Source organism: Rhodnius prolixus, unplaced genomic scaffold (genome assembly GCF_049639745.1).
Source record: "Rhodnius prolixus isolate KJV_2025 unplaced genomic scaffold, Rpr scaffold_5, whole genome shotgun sequence".
In the NCBI taxonomy this organism is placed as follows: domain Eukaryota; kingdom Metazoa; phylum Arthropoda; class Insecta; order Hemiptera; family Reduviidae; genus Rhodnius; species Rhodnius prolixus.
Window position 1 is genome coordinate 15,573,887 of NW_027411624.1, and position 10,896 is coordinate 15,584,782.

Sequence of the window (10,896 nt, forward strand, 5' to 3'; positions counted from 1 at the left end):
TTACTGTTTTAAAGCTTTATTTTTATTAGCTGAAGTGTACAAAAAAATGTTCGGCAAAATTTTTACCAAAAAGTACTATGACCAAAAAATGCATAGTAACAGATATAAATACTATCTTACAAAAAGATAAGTTTATATAAAATATTATTAGTAGAACTTAAATTGTTAAGTGGAACGATAAATTATTTTATTCTAATAATCTCTTATTCTTTCATTGATTCTTCAGTTGGTTCAGCAACAGGTGCTTTTTTCTGAGCTTGTTTTTCTTTAGATTTTGCTCCAGATACAATATCATCAATTTTCAGCAATAACATTGCACTCTGAAATGAATTAATATTTAAATCAAGGGAAGAAATTACAAACAAACAAAAAAGAGAGAAGCGTACGCGAATTACAAATAGATATCTGTGCTTTCTTCTCGATAAAATAAGAACGAATTGCATTCGCAGTAATTGGAAAATGAAATATACTTACTTCAACAGCAGTTTTGTAAACCTGCATTTTTACTTTTAATGGCTCCCAAATTCCTAGAGTTTCTATATCTTTTATTTCACCAGTTACACCGTCTACTCCAAGTTTTTCACCTATAATTATAAAATATAAAGAAAGATAATAGTTTTGTAGCTGAATCAATTAAAACAAGAAATTGGCCCAGTTGACAGGTACAAATGTTCATCGTGCACCAGTGATATTAAATCCATTGACGCGTACTATAGCTAAGGAAGACAATTTCTCTTTTAGTGGTAAACCTGTGTGCCGTAAAATATCCTCTAATCAATTTTTGGATAAAAAAAAAGGTACAAATAAAACAGTTCATTTGTAGCCAAACTAGACACCATTCAAAGTTTAATGCAAATTTCATTTCCAGTCAACAGGTTTTCCTCAACTTTGAAATTGTAACAACACTATTAATGTTACTTGGTGTTATACAGGCCACTGAAGCTGTTCTGAATGGATATTTTACAGTTGACTTATTTTGTAAAAGAGTATCACTAACGTCCAAAATTCAAGGTTTTCCTCCAATGAAAAAATAATGTCATAGTTTCACTTAATGGATGTCAGCCAAGAAAGTGCAAATTCATTATCACTTAAAACATTTTAGAGCTATTAATTTCGCAAAAAAAAAAAAATCTTCAAAAAATTGGATTTTGGTTTCTAAATTAACATAGCTACCTTTAGCGATACGTTCTTCCAGTTCACTAGTAACGCGTATCACTTTTGCTCCAGAATTTTGTATAATCGTCCTTGGAATAATCTTCAAGGCCAATGGTATAGAAGCCAAAGGATCGTCATCAACATTTATCTGAGGATGTTTGTCTAATAATGCCTACAAATAAATTAAAACAAAAAATAAAATAATGTAAATAATTAGATAAAGCAAAAAGATTTTTATATATTTTACCTTTCTTAACATCATTTCAATGGCTCCACCTCCGGGTACAACTCTTGGATCTAGATATAGATTTCTAACAACATTAAGAGCATCGCGCATATTTCTTTCAACCTCGTTTAAAATATCTTTACTTGAACCACGCAATAGTACGGTGCAAGCTTTAGGATTTTTACATTTGGTAATAAAAAGAAAATATTCGTCTCCAATCTGAAAATAAATAACTCGTGTCATTTTTACAGATGAATATATTTTTCCGATGCACATATAAATATCTTAAGTTAACATTTAGGCGCATCAAGTCCGCCTCATCGATTAAGAATCTCTCAGTCACAGATTTCAGTGTAACATGCTTGGCAGGATTAGGTTCAAAAGGTAAGCACCATTCTGCTGAAAAGTATGAATATCGGTAAAATTTTAATTGAAAGCATTCAGTAAGTTGTATTATCTACCTTTTTAATTTCAAAAAGACCCGCTTCAGTGCCAAGATGATGTGGCTTAATTTCATCAACTCTACTCATTATGGTAGCTCCAACAGCTCTTGCCAAACGATTATTATCTGTTTTTCGTATTCTTCTGATGCATGTGATTCCTGCCTATAATTTACGGTAATCATGAATATTATAATAACTGCTTTTGCCAAAACTTTTTAAAATTAATTATTCACTTCAACTCACTTTTACAAGGAAGTGTTGCGCCAGATCTGACACACCTTTCTCAGTGAATACTAAATTAGGTTTTAATTCTATTATCTTTTTGCACATATTCTCTATGTATTCCTCTTCAATTTGCAATAATTTAGTGAAATCACCTTCTTTCATAATTTCCACATTGGTCTGAAAAAATATACAAACAAGATGACCATAATTTTCCTTTAAATCTTGACTTTACCTGTAATGAACTCTTATACAATTCATAATTCTTACCTGACTTTCACCTTTTTTATATTCTAACGGGCAGTCAAGCAGCAGAATTACTGGATTTTCAATATATCGTTTCATTTTTGGATGAGTTACATCTTTATTTAGTAATATTCCTTCCAGTACTTGAGAATCTTCAATTAAGCCTCCAGGAACCTACGGACAACACGGTTATGAACAAATTTTTTTGTATTCTAGTATATCGAATATTTTCAGTCTTTTTAATAGAAGCCAACTTAAAATTACATTTTATTACCCTCATCAAATTCATGTTTACATCCCTTATAGTTATTTATTTCTCCTCACAATATTAAGCAACAATCCCTATTATAATTATATTTTTAGCAAAAAAGTTTAAGAAATTGACATTTAGAAAAAGTAATTCATCAAGAACTTTTACCAGACGAACATCAATTTTAAGAAAATCAAACATGCATTGTCAAAACCAGCTTATAACAAGATTTCCGTAGCTGTTTTCATTAATACCTTTTCAATGCGAGCGAAGTTTTTCAAATCAATGTTCTGAAATCCTTTCTCCACATCTCTAACCATCGAACAAGCATCAATTGCCATTTTGCAAGCCATATCTGACCAAGTGCCTAGAAATTTGGTACCTAAACATCCTTTTACCACTTGAATTACTGCATCACGATCATTCATATCAATTTCTTTGCTAAAAAAGAAATACATATATATATGTATTTAAAAATATTCTCAGCAATCAATCTAGTATGAGTATGAGTTGATGATATGTAGATTAACAAACAGATTTCACTTACCTAAGTGCTGGAAGAAGATCGAGGATGTCATCAAGAGACGACCTGAAAGCTCTAATTAGTACAGTAGGATGTAATGAATCAACAAATTTTTCTACTTCTGCTAATATTTCACCAGCCAAAATTATAACGGAAGTAGTACCATCTCCAACCTAAAATTATGTTTTTATAAACATCAGAATATTATTTGGAATATGTATATTTATGACGCGTCATTGGTGGCGCTCGGAGCTTTTTCAGCTGCAAGAAGCTCCAAGGAAGAGAAAATCTAAGGGCTAGCAGCTGTATTCGATCCTCGGATCCCCGCGAGGGAATATTTGCGATAACCTCTGAGTTGATCCCTTCATTGAAAATATGTATATAACTAAATTAAATGTTACTTTTAGGATGGGTACACTTGATACATTTCTCCAACAATACTTTTCTTTTAAGTGTGCCTATCCCACATTAGCAGAGACTAGTTCAAATAAAACATAAATAATAATAATCATTAGAGAATTAATAAACAATTACTTCTTCATCTTGTGTACGAGCAATTTCGATCATAGTTTTTGCAGCGGGATGTTGCACGGTGATTTCTCTCAATATGGCGTTTCCATCGTTGGTCATTACTATACCCCCCATTGGATCCATTAACATTTTCAACATAGCTTGTGGTCCAAGACATGTCCTAATAACTTCAGCAATAGCCTGGAAATTAAGAAAAGGTAAACAAACTTTTTTCTTCATCTTAAAAAAAAGAACTCTTTTTTTTTTATTTTTAATTTGTGGCGAGTTAACATCTAAATTCATTGGAGCTTGAAATTCTAGTTCAGTACACTACCGGATACCGGCCTCCGGATAGAGAACTGTAAGAGGCACCTAGAAACAAAATACATAGTACCCACTTTTATCATTTGAATTTTCTATTGAAATTCTAGATTGCAATAGGCTATCCAGAAATTAGCCATCTGGTTTAAAGTGAAAGTGGCATTTTTTATACCGAAATTTACAAGAGTATTCTTCCATAACTTCTTCAGATGTTACCATTAAGTTGTAACTACCGCAATTTAAGCCGGCCGTTTAAAGGCATGAGTACCAGACAGTAATGTAACTAAAAATAAACTTGTTCAGTTTTATTTTGTAATTACAAGGAATAAACGTTTGTTTAATTTTACTCCTTTCCGAGGTGACTAATATACAAGATAACTTTCAGAATCGAATAAATTTATACAAAAAAAATTAGGCGTTTTAGGAAGAACATCACATTTCGTGCTTAACCTATGTACGTGAGGAACAGCAATTACACCCACATGGGTTAGGTACGCACACATGGTATTATTTAAACTAATATTAATTGTATACAAATAAAATTTTGAGATATAACTTAAGACTCTTTTACAATCAAACGAAAAATGTGTTTTTTAGTACCTTTGTCGCAGAAATGATCTCAAAATGAACTTTCTTTCCGGAATCACGTTTTGTATTTTGACCTGAAATGTTCAAAGAAAATTTGGTATTTTGTATAGATTAAATGACCTGTATTTAACAATAACATAAAAAATATACTCACTCAAAACTAGCACTGGACCAAACATGTTTATAATCCGAAAATTTGCCTTATACCTCGTTAAGCAAAGCAAACTAGTCAGACCTTACTTATAACCTCCCTAACGAAATATCGATGCTAGTTCATATAAGGTTAAGTAATTTGAAAACCAAGTTAATAATGGTGCCCTCCTCCCATCTGATTAATTTATGTTGCAGCTTTTTTTTTCTTAAGAATGTAAAAACAAATTCACCTCCGTCCTAGCCAGGACAATGTAAAACGCAGACCTAAAAGGCCTGAATGAATTACACACTTTTACTTTTTCAGAAAATTATAATTTAAAGAATAAGTGAGTGCTCTTCTCTAAATATAATCGTTGGTGAATATTTAATGCAATTAGATTAAAATAATCTTGATCGTATATAATCCGTCGACAGTTAATAATTTATGAGGAAAATATAGTTATTTTCGTAACATGTGTATTGTAGGCAAATAACCCTTCTTTAATTACACTATAATCAACAGTCAGAATATGAGAATCACCTTCTAATCTACTGCATATGATTCATCCGTAGAAAAAAATATTTTTTTTAACAAGAAACAAGATAAGTAACACTTAGTAGCAAGCTGTCGCTTTCTTACTGAATTCAGTCCCCGTTTAATAGAAAAAGAGTGGTGTGAATTGCTAATACACATTATAGTACCGCAATTTTGCTCCTTGTTCTGGCGGATGTTTTGCAGAAATAACCCGAAGTCACATGTCTAATCTTACCTCTTCTTTTCCTTTGGCAAAGGAGATCTCAGCTTTTTACGAAAAGGTGGCAATAAACCTGTCTACGGTAATAATAGTATAGGGCCCACTGAGTAGAACAAAAAATAATGGTTCCTAGGTTCTATGAGTGCTGACTACTTTTGATTTGATGGTTTTTCGTTAAAACAGAATCTACTAAAAATCTTTTTTCATAAAAGAAAGAACTTAGTTTTTTTTTTTTTTGAAATATTTGGATTACAGAAATGACGAAAATTTGCAGACGTTTATGTAAAAAATATGAAGAGAGTTTATGAAAAAATATGTATCTCATAAACAGTTGTATGGGGATCATTGATGAGAGACCTAGTCACAGAAGAGATGAGATGAAATGATTATTTATGTGAAATTGTCTTTGTACAAGTTTATAGCAATGTTTGCTAGCTTTAAGTTATATAATTATGGTGTAGACTTATTATTTTTTTAAGGAATCCAAGGTTATTTCTTCCTACAGATTGCAGTATAATTTGCTGAAAAATGGTAAAGCTATCATTTATTCACAACAACCTATAAATGAAATTAATGAAATTATTATAATTTATTTAATTATAAAGGCATTGAACAATTACATTAATAAAATTAAAAAAAAAAAATCAACGTGTTAGATGCATTACAAATTTTGTGAAAATAGAACTCAAAGAATTCTAACTGATTAGCATAAATAATATGCTTAAGCAAATTAGGTTAATTAAAGCATTAATCCATATCGCCTCTTCCATGATCTTTTTGTTCCGGATCAAGTTTAATAAGATCGTCTATCCTAAGAATAGTAATCGCAGCTTCTGTTGCAAACTTTAAGGATTTAATTTTAGATATTGTTGGTTCTAAAACACCAGCCTTTTTGTTGTCTTTAACAGTTCCTTCATATAAATCAAGCCCAACCCTAAAAAATATTTAAAATATTAATTAAAATATTCAATAGTGAAAATGATTGTGTAATTTGAAGTGGGGAGATTCACCATTTTAGATGGGCATGATCTTTCTTAGTTTGACTTGTATTGTGATATGCACGAAGTTTAGCTACAAGATCTGTCGAATCTAATGCAGCGTTTACTGCCAAAGTTTTTGGTATTACTAATAAAGATCTAGCATATTCAGCAATAGCTAATTGTTCTCGGGAACTCTAAAAAATTAAAATTAAAATTAAAAAATAAAATAAAAGGAAAGGAAAAAGAAAAGTTATTAAAAAAAATATAAATTCAGCAGATTAACACAATAAAATTAAATTCTTACAAGTGATGTGGCAAAATTTTCCAAATAAATGGATAAAGCCGCCTCTACAGCACCACCTCCAGCTACGACTGTTTTACTTTCCAATACTCTTTTAACAACAGACAAAGCATCATTCACTGACCTCTCCATTTCATCGCAATAAATATCATTAGGTCCACGTAGAATTAATGAACTAGCCGTTCGCGCTTTTGGTCTTTATGCAAATTAAAAAATTATTAACCATAATAATGCAGAAAGCTATCAAGTATTTATGATGGTTAGATAAATTAAAAATTTACCCTCTAATTATAATAAGTTCATCATCACAAACTCTTTCTTGTGCTACTTCTGCTGCTTCACCCAAGAAACTTGCTTCAAAACTTTCTTCACCTAAGCAAAAGAAGTAAATATATTCTGTGTCGCTTCAAATACAAGCTAAATTTCAGGATTTTTAGTGAGATGTGAAAATAATAATTCGTTTATTACATCAATAAAAGTTACGATTATACTACTATAATTACTATATCATTAGGACTTTGAAGATTAAATAAGAAAGAACAATCTTCTAAATACAGGTAAGCAACCTTACGTGTTTTTTAACCAAATTCAACGTGAATCAAAAAGTGGTACTTCTCTTATAGCGAAATAACAATTAAGAATAATAATAAATAACTATTTTTAATACACAAGAAATTAAAAACACAATAACAAAGATAAAAAAATAAAAAACCTTCCATATTGGTGAGAGATGTAAGGAAACTAGCCCCTGTCGCTTTAGCTATCCTCTTCAAATCTTGCTTTTTTACTCTTCTTACAGCCATAGCTCCCGCATCAATAAAATACTATTGTAACGTAAATTTCCAATTAAAAATAATCAAAATAATCCAAGAGAATGAATTTGAAAACACAAAGTAGGGAAGGGATTAGCTATGAGGTTAGCATACTGGACTCCCACGCGGAGGTCCCGGGTTCGAATCCAGCAGCTGACCCTTAGATTTTCTCTTCCTAGGAGCTTCTTACAGCTCACTGTCCGGTGATGGACAGTGTTGTCTGTAACGAGAGAACACTGTCCGGAGGCCGGCAGTGCACTGGAAAAAGCTCCGGGCGCTAATGACCTCAGCTGTTGATGCGCCAAAAAAAAAAAAAAAAAAAAAAGAAAGAAAAAAAAAAAGTGCATTACCTTCATGTACATATCATCAATGCCCCCAGTCAGAAGGACTACGTTGGCGCCAGCTGACAAAACTTTTAATAATCTATCTTTTGTTATATCAAGTTCTTTATCTCGGATTGCTTCTAGTTTTTCAACTTCTGTTATCAAGACCTGCATTTTGAATATTTTACAAAAAGTTAATAAATACCTTCTCCAAAGAAACTTTTTTTTATAAAAACCGAGTTGTGTAACTTGCGACTAATAAGTGCTATAAAATTTACCTCAACGCCTAATTTCATTTTTGTTTTTTGAATCGAAAAATCCAAGCAAGCTATTTTGGCATTTTCAATTTTTTTCGGCATACCTAAAAATTAATAAATAATTATGTTTCTAAATATTAATATTTATGATGGTCAAATTCGACGCCTTCTCAATACCGCCTGCGACTGATGCTCTTTCACTTCCTTAGCGGTTAGGAAACAGAAGAGGCTAATAGAAAAAGAACAATATTAGGAAAACATTGTGGACCCAATCCCAGAGCCTCCTCATTCTGGATAATACAATGCACGATCATCAAGCTATTTCTTCGAATCCGATTTTTTTTTTTAATTATATTTTAATAAAAACTTACCCATTGACGACACTGTGCAGTTAAGTGCATATCCATTTATCAACAGACTATCTTTAGCTGAAGCTCCGTGAGCTTTAAGAATGTTAACAGCTTTTATAGGATAAGTTGATTTTCCTTTTCCATCAGTAACTTTCACTGCCTGTACAGCCTCGACAACAAGATTAGCAAAATAATCATCATCTCTGTGATTTGTTCAGGAAAATATTCTTTTAAAAAGATTCAACTTTGAATTAATGCAATTAATTAATTTGAACTGATTACAATTAAAATTTTTTCGAGATTTTTTTCAATAGAAATTAAAATAAGTAAAATTTAAAAATCCATTTAATTCTGAGGTTCAAGAAATTCATGAGAACTGTAATAACGTAAATCTTAATCAAAATTAGGAAGAAATGTTTCAAAATCTTAATTAAAATAAAATTTGGTTTAATTAAAAGGATACATTCCTATTACTTTACTAGACATGGAAGTTTTGGCCACATTAATAATACTCTCTTTTCCTAATTCATTCACGTTGGCACACAAATGTTCTTGAATGTACTTTTGTGCTTCCCTATAGTCAAAATGATTATTAGCGGACACTAATAGAAACTTATAAAAACAAAATGTATCGTTAACTTACCATCGCATCAAGCATGTTTTTCCTGTTTTTGACAGGTTTCGGATTTTTATCTCATCATAGAGATAAAATTCAAGTTCATAATCTCATTCAAGTTTTTGTGGGGTCTACATAGTACACTTCCTGACTCACCAGATGAATCAACCTCAGGCAATGGAAGAAATTTCGAAACCGGTCGCAAACAGAAAAGTGTACATGCTATGACGGATAAAAACAATTATCCACCACTGCGGATTTAACCACATTAAAAAAATTAAAAACCTTACTTGCAAGCAAGTCTGTAGCCACTGATAATTGAGGTAGGATGGATGTTTTGTTTCACTAATTCATCAGCATTTCTTAACAGTTCTGCAGCGATGATGACCTAAACAAATATTGTAAAACTTTATATTAAAAACTGACTGATTTTCACTTACGTTTCAAAATAACATCATTATTAAATCTTAAGTCGATCCTTTATGTAAAAGTTCCTTAACAATACAACTCCTCCAAGAGAGAAGCATTAATTTGCTTTGCCTTTCATAAGAGAAGTATTCCAAATGTGTGCTTAGAATGATTTAAAGGAGAAACTTTCATTTTCGAGGTTGTAGGCCAACTTTTCTTTTATATCTCGAAAAAAATAGGTCGAGGATTGAGGATTAGAGATGCCCAACAAACTGGTGAAATAAATCGTTACAATAGGATTCTACTTCATCTTCGATTGGTGGATGATCAGAAAATTCTTTAAGTTTACTCTTACATTTTAAAAAATGCTAATGAATTTTAAATTTACTATGTATCCAAGTGTTCATAAGAAATAATTGGGTGTAGCGTATAGGAATATTTTAAAAGGATTCCTCTATTTACAGGAGGAAAAATTGTATTACTAGACAGACTGATCGACCGAACTAGATTTATACCCTTGAAAAAGTTATTATAGCATGGTAATATTTAATTTTTTTTGCTCTATATCACAGAGTAAACGTTGATTTTATTCATCCCCAATAACCGACTAGTCTATAAAGTGATACTTACAACAGATGTTGTTCCATCGCCAATTTCTTCGTCTTGCAGCTGAGCTAAATCAACCAAGACTCTAGCAGCCGGATGATCTACTTCAAGTAAACGAAGGATGGTGGCTCCGTCATTGGTGACAGTTACATCCTATTAGAAGTTAATTTTTAAATAAACAAAGAATAGATTATTTTGCAAGAACTTAACAAAAATATCAACTTACTCCGACATCATCAACTAGCATTTTATCCAAACCAACAGGTCCTAATGATGTTTTAACGATGTTGGCAATAGAACAGGCTGCCATAACTAAAAATTAAAGGTTCATTTCATTAAATTTTAAGTATTTTTTTAATAATTACTCAGAATTCCTATTTTTTTTTTAAGACCGCTTATTTAATTTTTACTTTTCAAAACTGTTATTTCTGATATATATTACAAGAATTTCTAGGTATGATAAAATATTATAAGAAGAAATTAATTATAATCCAACAAACAAAACCACATGCAAGTAATCTAACCTTTCAGAAGCCAACCTGTATTTATTCTTATACTGACAATAAATAAGATACATACCATTTTGTGTTCTTACAGGGGTGCCTGTCGTTCGAACACCACCTACAGCTAATGGAACTCCTAGGGTAGACATTATAACAAAATATTTATCAATCTAGTCACAAACCACAGCACCTCAAACTCACCGAAACCCACTATACTCTGTTTCTTGATACTTAACACATGCGCAATGCGCAGCAAATAAAACAATCACCTACGACGAATGACTTACACCGAAAGTTAAATTTTCATAGCAACTAGATTTCCATATATTTATTTAAATAAAAACTAATTAAAGCAAAACTACTAATGGA

General features: G+C 31.3%; 2 protein-coding genes across 2 annotated transcripts; both read right to left on the bottom strand.

The window, feature by feature from the left end:
* Window positions 1–4,795, bottom strand: CCT3 (chaperonin containing TCP1 subunit 3). The gene is made up of 12 exons (XM_074135974.1): window positions 4,639–4,795; window positions 4,497–4,558; window positions 3,600–3,776; window positions 3,090–3,238; window positions 2,797–2,983; window positions 2,317–2,466; window positions 2,068–2,226; window positions 1,843–1,986; window positions 1,403–1,600; window positions 1,174–1,327; window positions 475–584; window positions 1–320 (listed from the first exon to the last, which is right to left on the bottom strand). The coding sequence occupies exons 1-12, from the start codon at window positions 4,661–4,663 to the stop codon at window positions 204–206; spliced, it is 1,632 nt and encodes a 543-aa protein (XP_073992075.1). The 5' UTR covers window positions 4,664–4,795; the 3' UTR covers window positions 1–203.
* A 1,141-nt stretch (window positions 4,796–5,936) lies between these two features.
* CCT1 (chaperonin containing TCP1 subunit 1) lies at window positions 5,937–10,806 on the bottom strand. The gene is made up of 13 exons (XM_074135973.1): window positions 10,604–10,806; window positions 10,251–10,336; window positions 10,049–10,177; window positions 9,301–9,398; window positions 8,858–8,968; window positions 8,416–8,597; window positions 8,066–8,148; window positions 7,815–7,955; window positions 7,365–7,476; window positions 6,934–7,024; window positions 6,656–6,848; window positions 6,382–6,545; window positions 5,937–6,305 (listed from the first exon to the last, which is right to left on the bottom strand). The coding sequence occupies exons 1-13, from the start codon at window positions 10,674–10,676 to the stop codon at window positions 6,119–6,121; spliced, it is 1,650 nt and encodes a 549-aa protein (XP_073992074.1). The 5' UTR covers window positions 10,677–10,806; the 3' UTR covers window positions 5,937–6,118.
* Window positions 10,807–10,896: the final 90 nt, after the last annotated feature.

Bases quoted from the DNA above. Each gene is read 5' to 3' on its own strand.
- CCT3 (XM_074135974.1), bottom strand. From the start codon at position 4,663: ATGTTTGGTCCAGTGCTAGTTTTGA. The intron at 1,601-1,842 runs GTAGATAATACA...ATTTATTTTCAG, and splicing joins GTCTTTTTGAAATTAAAAAG to ATTGGAGACGAATATTTTCT. The intron at 321-474 runs GTAAGTATATTT...AATTCATTTCAG, and splicing joins TTTACAAAACTGCTGTTGAA to AGTGCAATGTTATTGCTGAA.
- CCT1 (XM_074135973.1), bottom strand. From the start codon at position 10,676: ATGTCTACCCTAGGAGTTCCATTAGCTGTAGGTGGTGTTCGAACGACA. The intron at 10,178-10,250 runs GTAAGTTGATAT...AACTTCTAATAG, and splicing joins TGCTAGTTGATGATGTCGGA to GATGTAACTGTCACCAATGA. The intron at 6,306-6,381 runs GTGAATCTCCCC...AATATTTTTTAG, and splicing joins GATCATGCCCATCTAAAATG to GGTTGGGCTTGATTTATATG.